At 36.8% G+C, this 23,240-nt stretch overlaps 1 protein-coding gene across 2 annotated transcripts in view; it reads right to left on the reverse strand.

Annotated features, from left to right (window-relative positions):
* Window positions 1-13,494: 13,494 nt before the first annotated feature.
* Window positions 13,495-23,240, reverse strand: part of LOC149247548 (SNF7 family protein) — a 207,602-nt gene continuing 197,856 nt past the window's right edge. For both annotated transcript variants that reach the window (XM_089458248.1, XM_089458247.1), the window contains one exon: window positions 13,495-14,079. In XM_089458248.1, coding sequence (XP_089314374.1) covers window positions 13,862-14,079 — 218 coding nt within the window. In that variant the 3' untranslated portion in view covers window positions 13,495-13,861. The remainder of the gene's footprint in view (window positions 14,080-23,240) is intronic.

Genomic DNA, 23,240 nt, shown 5'->3' on the forward strand with positions numbered 1-23,240 from the left:
AGAAAACGAAGAACAAAGAAATATGGTAAGTACAGACCAAAAAAGGTTGCTAATCCTAGAAGACCATTCAGAAAATATAGATATGTTAAGAAGAGGAAACAACCAAAAAGAGATAATGCTTGCTTTATTTGTAAGCAAGAAGGACATTTTGCTCGCAAATGTCCCAAAAGTTCCTCTGGTAAACTGAAAGCCTGTTTTGAGACTGATGAATTTGCAGATGATTGGTCAGTGGTCGAGTCCAATGATGAAGTATCTGATGTATATATTTTGACTGATGCTTCATTATCTGACACTGAATCTCTTAAAGATGTCAGCCAAAAGATGAATATTTGTTACTCTGGTTTTGAAAGTGAACCAAGTGAATTTGAACAAGATGATGAGAATCATTACAGTGATGAAACAGAGACTGAAGACGTTACAGAAGAATACTCAGATAGTTCTTCTATTGAAACTGTTACTATAGCAGACTTAAAGGACTCATTTCCCAGTTTAAATTCCTTGCCTTCACAGCCATTCGTGAGTTCTTTCTGTCCATATCCTAAAACAGTTGCATCTTCATCATCATCATCACTCCCTGTAAATAATACTGCTCTAGAAGAAAATGCTTTTTTGAAAAAGATGGTCAAATCCAATAACCTTTTGTACATTCCAGTTGAGGTCCAAGTTCGTGGTGAATGGATTAGTGTTGATGCTTTTATTGATACTGGTGGTTCCAATAATCTTGCACGACCATCTCTATTCAAAGGATTATGGAAACCTTTGCAGCATATTATTGTTTCTGAAACTATTGGTGGATCTGTTAACCTTACCCATTATGTTGATAACATTTCTTTGAGACTTGGGGGGGTTACTATTAAAATCTCTGCTATTCAGCATTATGATGCTTCTGCAAGTCTATTTTTAGGCATGCCATTTATTAATTCAGTACTGCCCGTTACAATAAGTGAAGACAAAATCATTTGCAATGTTAAAAAGAAAGCAGTAGCAGTTCCAAGGTTAACAATGGCAAACTCAGAAGCTAGAAGAGAGCAGAGCCAAAAGAAGGTAGGTTCCAGGAAAACAAAAAATGAGTCTCATGATTGGAAAGAAGTGTTAATGATATATGAGGCTAAATCACAGCCTACCCAAAAAGCCAATAGAGATCCCAATTGGTCTTCTGAACAAATCAGTCTGTATGAGGAATTGTTAAAATGTTGTTCAAACAATCCTGAAGCATTTTGGACTACAGAAAGTCCACAACAAGAAATTAAGACATTGCATGATAATGGGGTAACCGGTAAATTGATACCGTGCACTCCTGCTGAAGAAAAAGAAATGAGAAAGCAGATTCAAGAATTGCTAGATCTTCAATAGCAATCCATGATCCAAAAGGAAAAGCAAAAGTAGGAGAAGAAAAGGAAACAGTATTCGTTGATGTATATCAAGATGCTCAGGTACAAAATGACCCCACTTGGGAGAAAGAATATCTATCGTGGCTTACGTCTTCATGGGAAAAGCCACAAGACATATTGTCAAAACTGACATATTCATGGGAAAGAGAAAAGACTCCACCTGATTCGGATTTTGAATTAGATTATGATAGTGATAGGAGTCCGAAAGGTTCTTGGTAAAGAATCTTGTGTCAGCAATGTGACACTGTTGGTCACATGTTGTGACAGAACTCTTTGTACAAAAGAAAGATTGAGTAGACACCGTCGGTGGAAAAAGATACCGACAGGACCCTCAATTATTTCTATCTTATGTCATGTCTTAGGTAAGTTAGATTCTGTTTTTAGTCTATTTAAGAACGAACTCTTAGAGAGTTCAGGCATCGAGTGTTTGAGTGTGAGTGTGTGTGTTGTAATCAGAGCTCTCTACTTGAGGCTATCTATGGTGTGTAATCTTATTTTGAATTAATATTGAAGCCTGCTCGGCCGCCAGTCTGAGGACTATTCTTTTCCAAGATCATCGCGGTAGAGTGAGATTGTAAGGCGCATTGGAGAAGTGAAAGGGTCGCGTTAGTCCGCGCATTTCTCAGATTGATGTGAGGAAATCTGCCTTAAGTGTCCACTTCAATTGATTCAAGTAAGTTACGAAGTCCATCATCTATTTAATACTTGTAGCCAGAGAATGAAACAACTAGAAGTGGACCACATACATCACTATGCGCAAGCTGTAAAGGGGATGAGGCGTGCCAAGAGGCACATTTTTCAAAACTATCCCGATGATGTTTTTCGAGTACACATCCGAAACAAACACCAACTCTGCAAGATACCATAGGAAGACCTGTCACCATATTTTCTTTACATAGATTTTGAAGGAAACGATAGTTGAAGTGACCAAATCGCTCATGCCAAAGTTTGCTCAATTCATCATTATGAGCCAAAAATACCGAAGGAAGAGTTGATGACCCAAAGTTGTTAAACGTATACAACCTTGTATAATCATCAGCAATGTCAGTGGCTAAAATCTATTTAGGATCTCTTAGGTCCTTAATTACAACATCGTGAGGTGAAAATTCAACAGTTTTACCTTCACCTGAATGAGTTATCTGATATACAGATAGAAGGTTACATGATAAGGTTGGAACACATAATAAATCATTAAATTGGCCATTGTCTAGATGAACAGTTCCAGTCCCTACAACACTAAGAGATCTATCATCACCAACTTATATATTTTTGGTGTTATAATCATTTAAAGAAGAAAACATGGCTTTGATTTTTGCCATGTGATAAGAAGCTCCAGAATCAAGGAACCACTCATGAGAATGAGAAGAATAAGATACATTTAGTGCATAACCAAACCGAGTTGCTTGACAACCACATGCAGAAAGTGTTATTCTTGAAGATGAAGTTGAAGTTGAAGAGTGCTCCAAATGGATGTTATGCTTCTTCATTGTTGCTTCCAAGGCTTCCATCTTCTTAAAGAATTTGGATTCTAAGTGGTCATCTCGATTACAAAAGTTGCAATGTTTATCAGTCTTCTACCCTTTGTTTTTATTTGCCTTATCGTTGAATTGATTTTTCATTTTGAAATTGTAATTGCTTAAGACCCTTGTTTGGTTTAGAACCATTCTTTTTAGGATACTGCTTCTTAGGATTCTTTGAATTTGGTTGTTGTTAGGTGGCTAAGGATTTCTTAGAAGAGTTTCCAAGATTAAGAAGACCAAAATGTAAAAGTTTTTCCTGTTCTCTTATTAAAGAATCACAAAAGGCATCAAAAGACGGGGACTTGTACTCTTGTCCTTAAGAAATAAAGGCTTCTCTAATAGAATGGAAGGTGGAAACAAACACAGAGTAGGCTCGTACCAACTTAGTAAGAATGGAATAGATAAGGCTACCATCTTCTTTCTTAACCTTAACACCTTCCAAGAGGTCTAAGGGTATTGAACTTGGACAAAAAATCTTCAATGAAAGAAAAATTATTGGGGTCCAACGTAAGCAACTCATTTTTGAGTTGATAGGCTCTAATTTCATTTTTAATTCCAAAAACTTTAGTGAGTTGCTTCATTGCTTCATTAGGGGTATCAAGTTCTGCGATATGGAATCTAAGGTCTAGAGAAATAGACATCTCTATCAACCCATGTGTTTGATCTTGCCTATTTTCCCATTTGGCTGTCTTATATTCATCTTTAGGTTTAGTTTCTTGGCTTGAGACTATTCTGTAAAGACCTTTACTTCTCAGTAAATCCACAATGTAGGACCACCATTGGAAGTAGTTGGTGTTGTCAAAAATAACTTGGCATGGACTTTCCATTTTAACATAAACTGAAGCTGTAGATGCTGAAACTAAGTGTTCCAATGGAAAGATCTCGAAAAATTAGGCGATTCAAAAAAAGGGGCTCTGAAAATAGCTTCCAGATGAAGAAGTTATGGCTTTTTGAAGAAAAGTTGTTGAAGATGTTGACAAAGTGCATGAATGTACGGAAGTGAATGATAATGTTATATGTTTAAAAAAATCTCCCCTTTTTCCAAACTTAATCTAATTAACTCACTTTAAAAAAAAAAAAAAAAATCGTGTGATCCACTTTTATAAATAAGTGAAAGTCACATTTACAATGGTACTTTATAAGTTACCCACTAAATTGTAACTTTAATACAAGAGAAAGAGACTTTAGAATTATAAGTGACTCACTTTTTATAATGGGTGAGAACACTTTTACATAAAGTAACTTTAAAACATAAGTTACATGTGTTTTTTGAAAAAAATAACTCAACAAAAAGAAAGACTTGAACTCAAGACGTTTATTCTCATAAAGTAACTAGTGAGCTAGTTTAAAAGGTTAGTGATTTTTGAAAAAATGGAAGGGTTTTCTTTTTTTCGTGAATAAAGCTTTGGGGTGCATGCTTACTTGAAAAACCCTTGTTGCCTACAAAACAAAAAACCACGCAAACCAACACGGGCATACAAAAAAAACAAACCTTATGGCTTGAAGTTAGCTTTCGCCGGAAATTAAATATTTTCCTCTATGTTTCTGATTTTCCAAGATCACACTAAAGCGCGGCGGAAAAGTGCATACACATAAGAGCAATCTTTTCTTTTTGTTTCTGATTTTCCCAGATCGCACAAAATCACGGGGCAAAGAGTATACGCGGAAATGAAAGGTATATATCTGGTAATAAATAAAAAGACAGATAAATCAACCAAAATAAAGAGAGAGAAATAACTAAAACTACAAATAAACATTATATACCTCCATATCTTAAAAATGACGTAGCTAGGGCTACCAAAAACCTTTTCACGTGAACGAAAGGGGTTCCTCACTAGAACAGATGCTCCTAACACAATAGAGCAGTCTTCTCGGCCCGAAAGCGGTTAGAAACAGTAGATCTAGGAAAGGACAATCAGATGCAGTTGTACCGGCGTCCGATTTGGATCACCAACGGATGCAGCCCTCAAATAGCTCTGATACCATGTAAGAATTTACAAAGTAAGTACCTCAGATAGAACACCAAATGACACAGCTCACAAACAGATCACAGATCAATACACTAGTATTCTCGACGTGGTTAAAACCCTCAAAGAGGGAAACAGTCCACGTCACGAGCCAATGCAGCCACTTCAAGCAATTTATTAATAAAAGAAAGAAAATTTACATAAGCTTCTCTCATGAACAGTCACCCTACAAATGACCCTCCATGCTCTTTAAATAGAGATCATGGACCAATCAGGTGTTAAGCCATGGATCAAGTGTCAGTGATACCGAGGAGAGAATGAACCGTCGGATCACTTAATGTCTAGAACATATCCTGACCATCGAATTGTATTTTTTTTTTTTTTTTTGAATTGATCGGAGAATCCACAGTATAAACATTTTTGTACCAACGTTTCGAATCCCAAGTGGGATCCATCATCAGGGTTGAAGAATGATGATAAAAGAAGAGCAATCGGGCAGAATAAATACTAAGGAGGAAGAAATTTTCAAGGAAGAATCGACTGTCCGCTAGAATCCTTAATTTCATTATTATTATTTATTTATTTATTTTTATTTTTTTTATTTTTTCATTGTATTATTATTTTCTATTTCAAATTAAATATTATTAATAATTAACATTTAAAATAAATTAATATAATAACACATACATTAATTAATGTAATATAAATATGATAATATAATAATCAATTATTATATAATAATTAATTAGTTATTATTATATAATAATAATAATTAAATATTATAATAATAATTAATTATAAAATTAATATACTATTAATATATTAATTAATATAATAATTCTTATAATATCGAATTGTATGTTACAAGATTACATAGTAAAGAAACACACTTTGCTTAACTCTACATTAGACCAAGTTATACTTAACTATTTCCTTTGTGTCGAAATATCCTAACACTATATCCTTCGAAATTAGATTATATATACAAAATGTCGAACTGAAAAATTCTGGAATGTTGCATCATACCGAGGCATATGAGCATTGGCGATGCTCTCCAAAATGGACGACTAGTTTGATTAGTGGTTGAATGTTTGGCAGACATGCGGCTAGCACTTAAGTGATGACCCCTAATTCGACAATGAGCATCACTAGACATAGTTACGTGGGGGGGAATTTGGGTAAACGAGTATCACCCAGCACATAAAAGAACAAAAATGTGGCTCGTGTCCCAGGAGTCATCCACGAAGCCCAATCACTCGCCAGGTTGAAAACAGAGGGAGAAACCCATAAAATGAGTTAGTACAAGCAGCTCGGGCAGCGGCATGGACTATATAGTAGTAGGGTGTCGAGATACTTGTTACACGAATGATGGCAGTGGGATGTATGAAGAATAGCGAATGGTTGACACGTTGAGCGGCGACAGTTATCTGAAGAATGGTCGCTTGTTAGGTGGACTAAGTGATGGTGGGTCGTATGAAGATTGTTGTCTAACGTCACGAAAGTTCGCGTATTTCAAAATCTATACCGTCCTCCCACCAATTTTGGCATATTTTGAGTTTGTGTGAAACACATTACTAATGTTGCTCTCTCGAAAGGTGGGGCTTATGGCTCTTATGGTGGCAAGCACATGAATCAATCTTTCCACATAATTCACGCATTATGGCTGAAATAACGTTATAATAAACACACTTCATCGGGAAATAATCATTGAAGATGTGTAATGTATATATGATGAAGAATAAAGGTCTATCATAATCTTTCCTAATAAATATTCCTAATCATATATTTATATGTCATATAGGGTGAGTGTGAAGAGTTGAAATTTTGATTATTACTAGTCTAGATTTATTTTAAACCCCAGATCTATCAAGGGTCGAGAAAGATCAACCACAATAGATGGTTCAAAACGTCGACTCCACAACAACAATGTGATTATTCCGAAAATTGTATTCGATGATGATCGAATCTCTTTAGACTCTAAAAGATATTTGCACCTCAAGGGATTTGTTCCCTCTTAGCACTTGTTGAATCCAGAAGTAAGATAGATCTACACTAGTTTAATTATTATTAATAATTTGTTTTGTTTTGTTTTTACTTTTATGTAATTTCATCCAATCAAAATGTTTTACTAATAATTATCATTATTAATTTTATTTTTTAATTTGTTTTCTTTTAATATTTTTATACAATTTGACCAAGTCAAAATATTTACATAATATAATAAAACAAGACATTACAACATCTCTTCCATATTGACTAGAAGACACCTCTCAATAAAATTATTGTAATCACATATTTATAAATATTACAATATTCTTGCCTCATCTCTTATATATATATATATTTTCGTTTTGGTCTCTTCCCTTGATACTAGCACCTTCTCTATCTCATCAAAAACTAGACTCGTCCCAAAATTTAAGAGCTTTATCTTTGAATGACTTTACGTTGCTACTATGTTTGAAATTCGAGAATGCACGCAATTTGAAGAAGAGAAGCCAAAAGGAATTATCAATAGAAGTCATATATATACATTGAGATCTATATACTTTCATGGTAAGTTTGATAGTTGTTTTTACCTATCTCTCACGTAACACTAATGTGATTGTTATTAAACTCTACCATGCTTTATTATTTGAGCGGGAATATTAGTAGTCCAACATATATAGCTAGCTTGAAATAGGCTCTTTAATCATAGTTAGTTCTGCTTCAATTTACCTCCAATTGTTTTGCTGATATAACCCTTGTTAGTGGCCTTTGAGAATCTTGGAAGCCCTTAATATCATCACGATTATCCATCTTTTTATGGAGAAAAGAAGAAAAATTGAAGTTTCCATGCTTAATATAGTTGGAAAATGTAACTAGGTTCTTCATAATTGTACTTGAAGTCAAATGTAATATATATATTTTGACTATTTGTCAAAAGAAAGTGAAAAAAAAAAAAAAAAAAATTTCATGTTTGGGTCAATTATAGGTCAAGCCTCCATTGTAGGCTTTAGGATTATTTATCAATATGATTTTTTAGTCAACGCCTCCTCCATCAAGTCACCTTCTTCAACAAAGTCTTGAAGTCGGCTTTAAAAATAAATTGTCTTCATGCCGGCTCTATACAGTGACATTCCTATTCACATGATCATGTCGGCTCTTTTAGGACAGAGGAACTACGATATATACCAAGTTGAGGTTTTCGCATTACACACAATATAGAAACTCGAAAAATCACAGAAGTTCGGTTATCACAGAAGTTCGATTACCACAGAAAAGTTCGGATTTCAAAGTAGGAGATTCGATGCCAGAACAAAGGACAGATGCTCGCATTTCAGAGGCAATATTTCAGTGATAACACAAGCATGTTCTCAATGCAATCACAGGAATTCGTATTACAGAGAAGTGGTCTCGGTATCATTACAGAATCTCAGAAAAGGACGTTCAAGTGTCACTACAATGATCAAGATCTCGGTGTTGTCTCACAGTCAAGGTCTCGGTGAAATCTCAGGGAGAAGGTTTCGATGCCTTCTCAAGAGAACATTTCAGTGCCATAACAGCAAAAGTTTGTGTGTCTCCACAGAGATAAGATTTTGGCGTCATGACAATGATGAGGTTTCGGTGGAATCACAGTGAGGAGATCTCAGTGTCATGGCAGTGATAAGGATGATGTCTCGATGCAAATACAATGTCAGGTATTCAATGCAATCACAGTGAAAGGAAAATCAAAGATGACTTGATGGAGGGAGCCTCTAGTCTAGGGTCTTGGTCATCTCATCTTGAATCTAATGAAGGAAGAATTTTGACCAGGTTTTCCCCAAGGAGTGGGAATTAGTTTGGTAGCTCAGGTTGCATCAGAACTGAAAGGGAACCAAACTATATTGTTGATTGCATACCACCATAGAAAATGAAGAACAATTATTTTTATATTGGGACTATAGAATCAAAAGCCTGAAATATGTCTCTGCTAATAAAGGATCGAATTAATGATGCCACTTCAAAACTAATTGAAGTCAGGTTATGTCTCTAGTAGAAGCCAAGCTATGATTGAAGTTTGATAAAAATATTACCACAAATGTCACTGTGGAATCAGACTCCGAGCTAAGTAAGGATGCCACAAAAATCAAGCAAGTATTCCTTATGCACAAAGTCTAATGAGTTATCTAATAAAAGGTATGTAAATACAAGGTACGCTTTTCAATTTGTAATCTTAGATGGTCCTAGTTTACAGTTAGTCTAGGATAAAAGAATGTAATCCCTAGATGGCATACAAGAACTTTAATCCTAATAAGTAGTCTAGGACTCCAAGCAAAAGTCCTTGATTATAAGAAGAAATAAATTTTCGTAAGATTCCATCCTCCATGGTTATATTGGAGATCTAACTTGAGAGAAAATTAAATTATGTTCTTGGCATCACATGTTTTGCTTGAAAGCATGCATTATAGAAGATAATGGCTTACACTTCAAAGAATTCCTACAAGGTTTGTCAAGGGACAAAGGCATGCATTAAACTATAAATCATTGATCTCTTCATATTAAAGGCTTATTCATTTGATATTCTTTTACTAACATTGTTATGTCTAGCTATTTTGAATCATAATGATTCTTGTTCTGGGTGATAAATCATCTAATAAATCTACCATCTTTGCATCCTTAACTGTTCTTATAGAACCTTAGATAGGTTCCCTAGAAAAACCCTAACCTAAGGGTATGTAGACAATGAATCAAACCCTAACCTTCTTAGGGTTATTGATGAAATCTAAAGAAATTGCTATTGTGTTTAATGTATTAATGATGTCCTGTTTGAGGTTTTGGGATTTCATGAAAACCCTATATTGTAGGGATTTTTTTTCTATGTTATGAAACCCTAGATATTTAGGGTTTGGTTGGGTCTATAAGCAAAACCCTTGTTATGTATCCTAGGAATAAAACCCTAGGTATGTGTCCATTGGTTGAAACCCTAGCTTGGTCTAGGATGGTATATGTCAAACATTGCCTAACATATGTGCTTATGATATGTTGATGAATTCCTAGATATATGTTCTAGGATAATGATGTTTGGTAAATCTAGGGTTTTGCAGCTAAACCCTAGTAGTAATTAAATTCTCTGGTATGTATGACAATCGAGAATCTATGAATTTATACAGTTATTTTTGAGAATTTGAAGATGGAAATCTAGGGCTTACATCAAACTCTAGTAAATGCTCGGTTAAGTTGTGATTGATTTTTATTGTTGAAGCTCATGTATGAAATCTTAGTGAGGAGTCTACGACAAGAATTCTAAAAATTTGTTACATTCACTGATTTAATTTGTTTCTAGAGTTTTCTATATGAAGGAACCTGTCGTTGAAAGAATATTGGAACCCTAGAATAATGAATTTGAAATCATGATGAGCTATAAATGTGATTGAGGGTTAGAAGGAAGTTGAAATATAGTCTCTTGTTGATTATGCTAATGCTTTCGCTATTATAAAGTTTTTGATATGGTTAACTTCATGCTTCTATAATTTGGTTGTACTTGCTATCTAAATTGTACAGGAACATCATCTTCAAGTTGGTGAAGATGATTGTAACCAAAAGTTGATGTGATAAGCATGATATATGAATGACTCTGATAAGAAGTATGGAAGCCATGAAAGATTCTTCGATGTCGTAAAGAAGGAATAGAACTCCCCAAGTTAAGAGGGAGTCTAGATGAAATCTCCCTATGTTAAGAGGGAGCCTAGATGAAATCTCCCTAGGATAAGAGGATGGTTGAGAATATTCCTTGTATAGGAACGATTAGATCCTCTCTGCTTAAGAGGGAGTGACAAATATGATTCTCTACTTCATGTGTCATGCACTAGACCAAGACTAACAGCTATAAGTTTTAGTGAAAGCCATGAGAGAGAAAGAAATTGGAGAATGCATTTTGAGGTGCCGCTTAAAGAAGGAAAGCAAGATCTGATTGAAGAATATGTTGCTGCATATGAAGTAGGAAAGGAAAGTCTATGATTAAGGAATCTTTTGTCAGAGATTCGGTTGATAGTCCTACTATGAAAAGTTGAGAAGCAACATCAAGTTGTCTAAAAGACCCCGAAGGTTTGAAAGTATATTATTGATTGGGGTTGTGTTTGTACAAGCAAATCTCTTGAAGGTTTTGATAGCATGTTGGATACCAATCAGCTTGATTTGGAGAGAGTGGTTATCCCTGATATGTTGGATCAAGGGGTGTTGAGCCTTTGTGAGTGAAGCATTCCCTGGGAGGACTTATGATCGGCACTTTGTGTTGATATCTAGGTCCCGAAGTTGGAAGGGTGGCGTTGGTCATTGAGCTCTAACACACACCTGGATTTTTGGGTTGATGGTTAGCAAGTAAGCCTGATCGTACCTAGAGAGGTTGAAAGCTTGAGTCCATCTTATTCCCCCCCCCCTGATAGATTGCCCTAGTCAGGAATCTAGTTTGTGGCATTGTAGTGCCTAAATTGTTGAGAGACCAACGAATAGATTTCCCTGGTCAGGAATCTAGTCCATGGCATTTCGGTGCCTAAATTGTTGAGAGACCAATGGATAGATTGCCCTGGTCAGGAATCTAGTCCATGGAATTGTGGTGCCTAAACGTCTTCATGGATGATGTGTTGAAATCTTCCATGTACCTCTTTGATTATATGTAAATATGAAAACCTCCCTAGTTAAGAGGGAGTGTTGGAAAATGTAACTAGGTTCGGTCTTCATTATTGAACTTGAATTCAAATGTAATATATATATTTGTCAAAAGAAAGTGATAAACAAAAAAAAAATTATTATTTTATTTGACTTTTAAAGCATGGGTTTCATGCTTGAGTCAATTATAGGTCAAGCCTCCATTTTAGGCTTTAGGATTATTTATTTAAGTCAAAGTCAATATCATTGTTTGGTCAAAGACTCCTCCATCAAGTCTTCTTTTTCACTTATAATATTATTATTATCCAATTTTAAGGTCACGGCCAAGCCAAACACCAAATTGGTGTATGAGACCCCCTTGTTTGTGGGACAAGGGACCCACCTTCGCGCAGCGATTTCACTGCTAAGTCTACGAAGGCATACATACTCTAACCCCCTCTGGTTTTGAACCTGTGACCTCTGACGAGGAAACACGTGCTCTTAACCATTAGGCCCACTCAACAAAGTCTTCAAGTCAGCCTTAAAAATAAATTGTCTTCATGTCGGCTCTATAGAGTGACACACCTATTCACATGATCATGTCGGCTCTTTCAGGATGAACAAACTACTATATATACCAGGCTAAGGTTTTCACATTACACACAATATAGAAGCGCGAAAAATCATAGAAGTTTGGTTATCAAAGAAGTTCGATTACCATAGAAAAGTTCGGATTTCAGAGTAGGAGATTTTGTGCTAGAACAGAGGGCAGATGCTCGCATTTTAGAGGCAATATTTCGATGATAACACAAGCATGTTCTCAATGCAATCACAAGAATTCAGATTACAGAGAAGAGGTCTCGGTGTCATTACAGAATCTCAGAAAAGGACGTTCAAGTGTCACTACAATGATCAAGATCTCGGTGTTGTCTCACAGTCAAGGTCTCAGTGAAATCTTGGGGAGAAGGTTTCGGTGCCTTCTCAAGAGAACATTTCAGTGCCATAACAGCGAAAGTTTCGAGGTCTCCACAGGGATAAGATTTCAGCGTCATGATAATGATGAGGTTTCGATGGAATCACAGTGAGGAGATCTCAGCGTCATGATAATGATGAGGTTTCGATGGAATCACAGTGAGGAGATCTCAGTGTCATGACAATGATAAGGATGATGTCTCAGTGCAAATACAATGTCAGGTAGCAATCACAGTGAAACGAAAATCAAAGATCACTTGATGGAGGGAGTCTCTCGTCTAGGATCTTGGTCATCTCATCTTGAATCTAATGAAGAATTTTGACTGAGTTTTCCCCAAGGAGTGGGGTTTTGCCCTAGCACGTGCCTATATCTTGTGTTCTCTTCCACTGTTGCTTGCCATTAATCTTGATGATAAGAAAAGCTAATTAAGAAGATCTAATACTAATAAGGAAAAACATCACAAGTTAATGTCAAAATAAGGAAAATCATATAACTGCTATCTCTATTGATTTTCCAACAAATATTCCAAACAAGAAGAAATTAAGTACATAGGAGCTAAAGAAAGGTGTTTTACAACCTCAGTCAGAGCAATCCTCCAAAATAAATGTCTGATTGCCCAATATATATATTGCAATCAGATGGTTAGGTTATACAAACAACATTCAACATGCTGAATAAAAATTTTGATTTTGACTTTTCTCTGATTTTCCATCATTGGTCGGGAATCTTTGCCAAAATTGCAATTTTAGATGGATGAAATTGATGTTTCTAATGTTTAAATGGATGCAGCACCCTCAGATACCCCTATCAAAACTCGAGTATGCACTGTAAGCATCTGATATCTGCAATTTCATCAATCCAAAATTAGTCTTGCCAGATTTCGGTTCAAATATACCAGTTTCTCTTCCCATTATTTTGAGTGGCCAGAGAAAAGCCAATGCGTAGCATGTTTAGACTACAGCCAGATTATTTTGTCTGTGTCTTCTGATCTTGCGGTGTTTTGAGAAGGATGGAAAAGGACTGTACGAAAATAAGGAAAATCATATAACTGTACCAATCAAGAATTTGTGAATTTGACCAGATCTGAAAGACCCTCTTTAACAACAGTGATCTCTCAATATTTTACAATGATATCCAGAAACAACATAAAAAAAAAAAATTTACTACCCATTACCAACTTGCATTGTACAAAATGAAATGTCAAAGAGGAGACCATTTATCTCTTTAAATTATGATTACGATAATATCTGCCAAAACTAATGACCGCGCACTACAACTAATAATTGAACCTGAAGAAGGTGAGAAGAGTGCCTTCCTTTAAGGAATACCAAATCTCCAAGTCATCAAAATCATATATTCAGAAGCTCTCACAGGATCCTATCCAATTACCACCCTCAGGATGAAGTCCTACGCAGGTTCAAGCTCCAGCTTTGATAAATTCTGGCACAGAGATTCTGCCGCTTCTTGGGATTGAGTTTGTTTCACAGCATCAGAAACAGGTAAAGTTTCCTGTAAGTTAGGTATCTGAACTGATGGATGTTTATCCTCTAGTTCTATCTCAAGTCTAGCAAATTCCTCCTCAATATCTTCATCTTCTATGTCAACTGATGAAAATGACTTTGCCTCTGCATAAAACAAACTTGTCATTATTGAAAATCCTAGAAATATTTAATGCAAGCAAGAATAGAAATTGGACTAGTTAAGGAAGATCGCATATGACAGGAAAAATAACTAAACTCTGTGCAACAAAAGTAGATGGATATAAAATATGGGTTTCAATACCAATCATCGAGCAGTATTTGTAAATGCTCAAGAGTCAATACGAGTTAAGCAGGTAGTATGTCTGGACTCCGCATAATAAAAGTACAAAATAGGATTTATGCTACATCAAAAGCCATCGATATAGTTAGATGGCCTATAAGATTTGTAATTCCTGAAAAACTGATGAAAGTAGATAGCCTTCACCAGTTGGACAAATCTTTGGGAATACGAGTCTATCTTGTAGGTGCTAAACAAAGGTCACTCAGCATCCACTTCTTGTGATGCTGAAGTAATAAAGTTGAAAAGGACTTGATGAATTTTTCAAGGAAACCAAATCATGTTAGGATGATGCCCTGGCCTGTTTCAAGTCATATCAGACAATCATAGTTGCAAAAAAAAAATAGTTTTAATACAAGGTGCATGTATATATTTTTTTGAGAACTTGTCATTATTTCAAGGAATGCATCGTGTATCTTCCCACTATTCTCTGAAGACCATCTGGCAAGGAACAAGTAGCTGACCTCTCACTTCCTTACAGCCAATTTATAATGATTTTGTGTGTTTCACTCATGGATTGATTTAAATGTCACCAATTTGCTTATTGTCATCTTGTTATCAATATCATCTAGTAGAACATTCAGAGTGTAAAATTGACTCACTTGTCTGATACCATAATCTTAGACCAATCCAAAAGCACCATTTGTCACTTTCAAAAATCCATTGTCATTTTGATATACGTATACCATTACAAAGAAATTACCCAATTCTTCTTAAACAATTTATTTTCAAACCAAAGCAAAATGATTTGACCAGTCACAATTTGCATCATTCGTCATTCACTCAATGGAGTAATCCATCTAAAAACCTTAACAAGATGTGGCTTTGGCGGGCTCTATGACCAACTCATAATGACCAACATTGCAAAAAAAGGTCGTCCAGCAAAAAATCAGCGGGGATCATGAACTCCAGACATTTGATAAAATTGGTGGCAAATGGCAAGAAAATGACAACATAAATAATACAAATTAGTCATTTTTTATTTTCCTTATATATAAATTAACAATAAATAATCACATTGCCACGTAGTATGAAAAGAATATTGAGATATAAGATGTACAAGATGGAAAATGACACATCACACGTTAGGTGTTGATAGTTGTCATGTCAAGACTCAATTGAATAAATAAAATAAAAATTACATTGAAAATTTAATAAAGTATCTCACGAGTCATACATCTACCAATCTCCTATAAATCCCCTCTGCCTCTTTTATAGGTAATGGACTGTTCTCTAGAAGAATAAGTTTATGTGGCAGGAGGTGGACGTCCCTACTCGTGGTTGTCTTAGTCAATGTAGGTAGTGACACTGAGGTTTGCACCTCACTCTTCTCACTCCCAATGTAATCTAATGGCACCAGGACATCCTCCCCTACCCCTTGCTTGTTCTCAATTTCTTCTAACCACTCAAGTGCCGCCTCCATAATAGGACCTTCAGCAACCATCAAACACTAGAACGTGTTGTGAATGTAATCCAAGACAATAGCATCCACATAAGTTGATGTCCCAAATTGCTTGACCCACAACCAAATATTGTAGTGAAGATGAACCACACTAAGGCATTGGCATTCCAACCTATCAGAAGGTGACATAATAATTAATGATCCTTGAAAATCATAAGAAATGTTAGAAGGTCATCTAAACTTTGTAGTGTGTATCAAGAATATTAGAAAGTCATATAAAATTTAATTCTAACATGTTTGCCCTTATTTGTATTATTATTACAAATGTGCTCACAACCCGTACTAGGCATTGCTTTTTTAACCGAAACAGTATATTTGTATTAATAAAAGAGAGTGCGAGATTACAAAGAAGCTGGACTGAGGATGAAGAATGGGAGTTGTAAGCTTCTCCATGAGTACTGAAACCAAATAGCCTCAGTCCTTATTTCAACCGATACCAAAATTCTATATCTATATGCAAGAATTTTCCAAAATGTGCCTAAGAACAAAAAACATTTGAAGTACATGCACTCGTCAATTAACAACATCAGTCCTGACTTTTACCCTGATCTGATCCATGAGTTGAGTTCACCTTGCCATGGGATTTTTCATGGGAGAGATTCAATGTTGAGGTGAGACTTCAAACATAAAAAACCCACCCCCCTTTTGCATGCATGGTTGGCCAAGCTATCGGCCTCCTTATTAAATCTTCTTAGAACATGAAATGGTGAAATTCTCTGAAATTTAGTCATCAATCTGCAAATTCAGGATAGAACAGCAGCCAATCGCACATCATTGGGTCTATGATCCACGACCAAAACCCTTATAATATTCTATGGATCCCCAATTACAGTGATCTGTGCAATTCCTTTATTTTGAGCAATCTTTAAGCCTTGAAACAAGGCGTAGCCTTCTGCCATATTGTTGGTTAGGTGACCAAGAATCCATTCATACACATCCTCCTTTTTTCCACTAGGATCAAAAATGACCCCCCTGTTGATTTGGGGTAGCATCAGATGTGCTCTAGACACGAAATTTGGTGGAGAGGCTAAGGCACATGAGAACTCCAATACCCAGAAAGGGTTTGGGCAGATTCTAAACAGTTTGGAAGATGTTAAAATAATTAATATTTTTAATGGAGTCCCTTGGAGAACATACCAAGAGGTCAAGATTTCGACTTTCTGGGGTTGGGTTTGCTGAGAAAGTTGAGAGAGTGATCTGGAGTTGCAGCTGAGGGGCAGTGAATACAGAAGCAGAGAGGCAGAGATAGTGCCAGGAGGATCAGCGCAACAGCCGGGAAAGCTGATGCAGAGGGCAGAAGCTGGAACTGCCGGGAACAGCCGGAAATGCCGGGAACTGCCGGAACAACCGGGAAAGCTGACCCAGAGGGCAGAAGCAGGAATTGCCAGGAACTGCCGGGAACGTTGACGCAGAGGGCAGAAGCCGGAACTGTCAGGAAAGCTGACGCAGAGGGAAGAAGCCAGAACTGCCGGGAACAGCCAGAACTGTCGGGAACAGCCGGAACTGCCGGGAAAGCTGACACAGAGGGCAAAAGAGGCTGACGTTGGGGTTTTTTGTGGGGGCAGATTAGCGCTGAGGAATTGCCGGAGTGTTTATCCGACATTTCAACCGGAGCATCTGTCTCTGAAGGGGAGGTACTACTGCCGAGATTTTTCTCTGTTGGGTGAGCTGGATTTGGCACCCAGATTGTATTCTGAAACTACTTAATAAATCAAACCCTCAGATAGTTGCACCGGTTTTCTCGCATTGGGTTTTTCCAGGGACATTAGTCCAAAACTAACGGTGTCATTTGTGTGCTTGTTTTTGTTTTCTTCAGTTGATGATCTGTAAGGTGTTGAGCATGTACTTGGGTTTATTTTCAGTATTTACATGGTAAATAACTTGTTAATTAATCAAAACAAGTAGGAAGGAATAAATTAGAAAGTACATGGAGGGTTTCTAACTGTTAGACTTAGAAACTTCAACACCCCCCCTCCCCGCCCCTGGGCGCCTGCCACCACAGGATTTCATTTTGAAGGTCCAACAAAAACAAGAGAAAAAATTTCCTTGCTCCCTGCCAACAACTAAACTCTTCTTTTGTCATTTGCAATATCCAATTTCTCATTATTAGCTTCATGACTCTCAAGGAAGTCGATCCCTGGAGACTGATTCCCACCATGCTAATCTAATCTCTCTCCTCAAGTTGCAACATCGAAGATTTTCCGTTATTTTCTAGATGGGAGTTAATAGTCTTAGCTAATAGACTAAGAGCCCTGTTTGCAACAACCTCCGAATCAATTTTCTTCTCTCTGAAAATTGCATGGTTTTGCACAAGGCAAATCTCCCAACACACGCATTTCGGGAGGGAAATCTCTATGTGCTTAGACTTATCATGAAACATTGGATTCTTCGCAAGCTTGATGCAGCTTTGGTTACCACAAAGTATTACATTTGTTCCCATTCCAAGATCAGTTAAACATATGAGCATATTGCAAAGCGAAATAGCCTCACAACTCACTAGACTCATTGCCATGTACTCTGCTTCAACTGAGCTAAGTGCCACTGAGTGTTGCTTCCTATTGAACCATGAGATCATTGCTTACCCCATGTTGAAACATCCAGAAGTGGATTTTCTATCCATTGCACTCCCTGCCTAATCAAAATCTATGTACCCATGCAACTGAACTCCACCAACTCTGACATACCTCAATCCAAAGTCTATTGTACCACGAACGTACCTCAACACATGGTTCGCTGCCATCCAATGAACTTACCTTGGCTCCACCATAAACTGGATGAGTGTGTTTACTACAAAGCAAATATTTGGCCTAGTGTTGACCAAATACATCAAGGACCGAATAAGTTGTCGATACAAAGTGGGATCCACTAAGTCACTCTCAGAAGCATCAATCTTCTTGAAGATGGTAATCATAGTTGTAGACATAGGCCTGCAATCCTCCTCCTTGAATCTCTCAAGATCTTAACCACATACTTGCCCTACCTAAGGAAGATCTCTCTTGGTTGTCACCACACATCCAACCCCAAAAAGTAGTGCATAAGCCCAATGTCCTTCATTGAGAGCTCAGAAGCAAGGTCTTCCTTGCACATCCCGATGAGCCTTTCTAATCATGTCAAGAATAGATCATCCACATACAACACCAAAACAAGACGCTCGTCCTCAACTAGTACATAGACAAGTTGGAGTCTGCGTCACTCTTGTTGAAGCCCCAACCAAGAAGTTACCCATTGATCCTGGACTAGCATGCGCACAGAGCTTGCTTCAATCCATAAAGGACCTTCTTCAAGCTGTGCATAAATGGGACTACCTCCCATGCGCCTCAAATTCCTGAGGATGCTCAACATACACCTCCTCCTCAATCAACAATTGAGGAAGGAAATCTTCACATCCATCTAACGTATCCTCCATCCCATCTATGAGGCAATAGATATGACCACCCTCATTGATGCATATCTAGTAGCGGGTGAAAATGTCTCATCGTTGTCCACTCCCTCCTTTAGGGAGAACCCTCTCACCATGAACCTCACCTTGTACTTCTTGATGTTGCATAATTGATCTTATAGATCCATTGAGAAGTGACCTTAGACTTTCCCTCTGACCTCGGCATTAGCAATTAGGAAATCTAGGGCATAACAATTAAGTGATTCTCTTCTATTAGTAACTGCTTGTGAGTGTTTTTTGCTTCTTTAGATTAGGATCTTCTTTTACTTAGGTTATTAGTGTTCTTCTTCATCAAAAAACTACCAATGCATAAACCATAAAGAGACAAGAGACACATAATATAGGCTATCAGCCAAAGCCAAAACATGTCACTCTTTGAGAGGAAAACCCAAACAAATTCTTCTTCTTATAGAGATTCCAATTGATGAATACCAAGACCAAGACCCTTGACCTATTTGCCACTCCAAGACCAAGACACAAGATCCTTAGTCAATGATAATCAAACTTCAACTCCTTCCTGCTTGGCTTCTTCTTCAACCTTGGCTTCCTTTTGCTTTAGACCTTCGGCCTTCTTGACTAGCCCTTCTTCCACTTCAGCTTCTTAGGAGGACTGCACTTCTCCTCGGCTTCCACTACAACAAACTTCTCCTTCACTGCTGCAACAGACTTCTCCTTTATAGTTGCAACAGACTTCACATATAGAAGTTTTTTGTCCTTAAAACAGTCCCAAAAACACCCTTAAGAACTTTGCTCTTCTCTTTTGTTACTTCGCTAGTTGGGAGGCTCTTCTTTTTACCCTTTCGCACTTCAAACTGCAAACTTGTACTTCTCTGAAATTTTCGGTGATCTGAACTGAGGCCGAGCTGCCTATATATAGTGGTTTCCCCTCGAAATTAGCCGACATGAAGAGGGTGAGTCGACATGTCTGTTGGAGGAGATAATTAATTCTATCTTGTGGCCGACATCAAGGAGAGGTCTTGTTCTTGTCTTGTAGGGCTTTTCATACCTATTAAATGACTCATATAAAATTTCCCATGCCCAAGAAGGGTCCTTCTTACATGACATAGACTCAATTTGACTTTTATGACTAGATGACTTAATCCTGAAGGCTCACAATGGGAGCCATCACTAAAATAAAATTCCTTGCTCATGAAACCCACAAGACAAGCATCACAATAATAATTTTATTTTTCTTCTTTTCATCAATTACATAAAATCACAATTACACATGTCGTTATGAAGACTAAACCTAGTTACACTCTTCAACATGTCCCACACATCGTTCCTCATGATGACATCCCTCCAGACTTGCTGATTTTCTACCTCCTCAAAAGTAGAGGGCTCAAAATCATTAATGTTGTTCATCAAGGCCATATAGCTGGAAAATCTGGTTGGTAATCTACTCTGTCTAGACTCTAAACATCATGTTAAGAGTCTCCACATGTTCCTCTGCATCTCTTAATGCTTGCTCTGCCCATCTCGGCCTTCTCCTAGTAGAGCTATAAGGAACATCTCGCTCCTCCTGAACTAAAGGTTGTGTCCCTGTTGTTGTTGTTAGATCCTCTCAACGTTCGATGCTTCTCACTCCCTCTCCTCTACCACCATTGATTATGTGTCATGAGATCTCCTAAATGTCCTACCCTCCTTGAATCTAACATCCCAATTGATAATGACTACCCTCAGTTTTGGAATGTAGACGTTGTAGGCCTTTGAGATCCCACTATATCCCACAAAGATCCCTCTGTTAGAAGAGTGATCCAATTTAGTCCTCTTCTCTAAAGGAATATGGACAAAAACTAGGCTACAAAATATATGAAGTTAGCTCACCTTCTGTCTCACTCCTAAAAAAGCCTCCTCAGGAATCCTGTCCTCCACTACCCTAAGAGGACTCTTGCTCTACTCCACATACATCTAAATGCACAAAGTCCAACACTCCCTTGGACCTTGTCTCATTGTGAGGAAAGGTTGCCTTGGCATGCTTGCCAAGCACACATCCTTTACACATAACCTCTCACTCCACCCCAATCTTCGGAAACCAATGACCATCTCCCGCAACAATGATAAATCCCTATACTGTTAGGTTTTTATACAGTGTTATTCAATCATGGAGATCTTGGACAACTTCTACTGCTTCCAACTGTAAAGTCTACGCATAGGAGTGAGCCTATCAAACTCTTGAAAGAATTGATGCTACAATTGTTTTGAGCTAAAAATTAGATTTTGCATAAGGCTTGAGGCCCAGGTTATGAATGGATGGATAAATTTTTTATTTGAATGCAATCATACTTTTTACGGCCAACGATCATTGGAGAATGTGCCCAACTTCAAGGAGACTATGTGTGAAGGAATTTGTCTTTGAGTTTTCAAAAATGTAACTTTATAATGTAATTTGTCATATTATTTCTTTCCACTCTTAAAAATAACTCACGTGAAACTTATATTTAAGAAGGAATGAGTGGTGAAAGTAAATAGTAGAGGTAAAGGTGTTGTATTAAAAGTGAAAGTAAATAGTAAAAGTAAAGGTGTTGTATTAAAGGTGAAAGTAAATGGTAAAGGTAAATTGATGTTGTAAAGCATGGTGGTTTTTATGAAGATAGAGGATAAGTGGTTAAGGAATGAGAAAATCATATGGTTAGAATAAATGTTGAATGATAAATGGTGAGTTGTTGCACATGGTTTTGAGTGGGTGATATATGGTTTCATAAAACCATGTGTGGGTTTGAGAATGCATAGCTTTATTTATTCACAGATTGTAATGATGGTAATGTATGAAATAGTATATGCACATGGTTTATAAAAAAATCATGAATAATATAGATATACCATCAACAAATTTTCAAGGTAGTTTAATTTGCATATGGGTTGAAATCTCTCTTTAATTAAATGAAGAGTGTACGTGACGGTGAACATGATAAAGGAGATGAAGATGACTATAAATAGTCATAGCAATGCCATAGCATTTGGCATAAGTGATGAAGAATTTGAGAAGTAGATTGTTGAGTTGAAGGCACAACTTAATGTGCTGATGGAACTGCTAGAAAATCAGAAACATGGATGGATAATGAAGAGGACAACTAGATGGCCAATCAAGCAGTTGATTGCAAAAAGACAGAAGCACAAGTTGAAAGTTTTGTTAAGGGAAGCAAAAAAACTCCAGATAACTTAGATGAATGTATGTATTTGTGAACCAGAACAAGGATCGATGCTTGGTGAGGACAATGATGATGCTAAAATGAAATATGTTGATATGAACATGGGTTCAATTCTCACATATGGCACCACAAATTGTTTAGAATATCCGCATATGATGACTGAATCTTCGATGGAAGATAAAAATTATGTTGGTTTTAAATCTAACAATTAGTGTGTGGATACATGATGTGTTGTATATGATGGACATGACATTAATTTTGTTTCAAGTAGGGATGAAGAAACGTCTTCTGAAATGATTTCTGAAAGAGACCATAAAATGCTGATGAAATGTGAAGAAGAACTACAATTGCTAGAAAAGATGTTGATAGAACCTGAATCTAATCAAGTTGCAGATAAAGAAGAGAAATATTTAAGCATTGAAAATGTGGACCCTGAGATAAAATGTAGTTTGCAATTTAATGTTGAGGATGCAAGTATAGAAAATGATGATGAATATGAATTAATGCTCTGAGATAATAACAGTAAATTTCAGTTGGAAACTAGATTGGATGATGAGATTGAAGGATTAAAGAAACTAATGGAAAAGAACATAAACCAAGATATTGCAAAAAGAGGAAAAAATACAACAACATAATACATTTGACTGCTCAAGTATACATCAACAAAGGAGGAGGAGAATTGTAGCATAAAGTTTGGAAACCCGATGAACTAAAAGTCACAATCATTGAAGCAGAACAACAAAGAATGGATGATCAACAACATACTAAAGTTTGGGATCCAGGAGGAATTTTATCAATTTATGAAGACATATGGTCAGGAGACCATGATTTTCTTTTACCTGGGGAGTCTGATGCAGGAGCATCTAACCTAGGGTTGAATGTTTACCAAGAGAGTTAGTTTCCTAAGTTAGGATT

Source organism: Pinus tabuliformis, chromosome 7 (assembly GCF_031772625.1).
Source record: "Pinus tabuliformis cultivar Carrire ecotype Pingquan chromosome 7, CPIR1, whole genome shotgun sequence".
NCBI lineage: Eukaryota > Viridiplantae > Streptophyta > Pinopsida > Pinales > Pinaceae > Pinus > Pinus tabuliformis.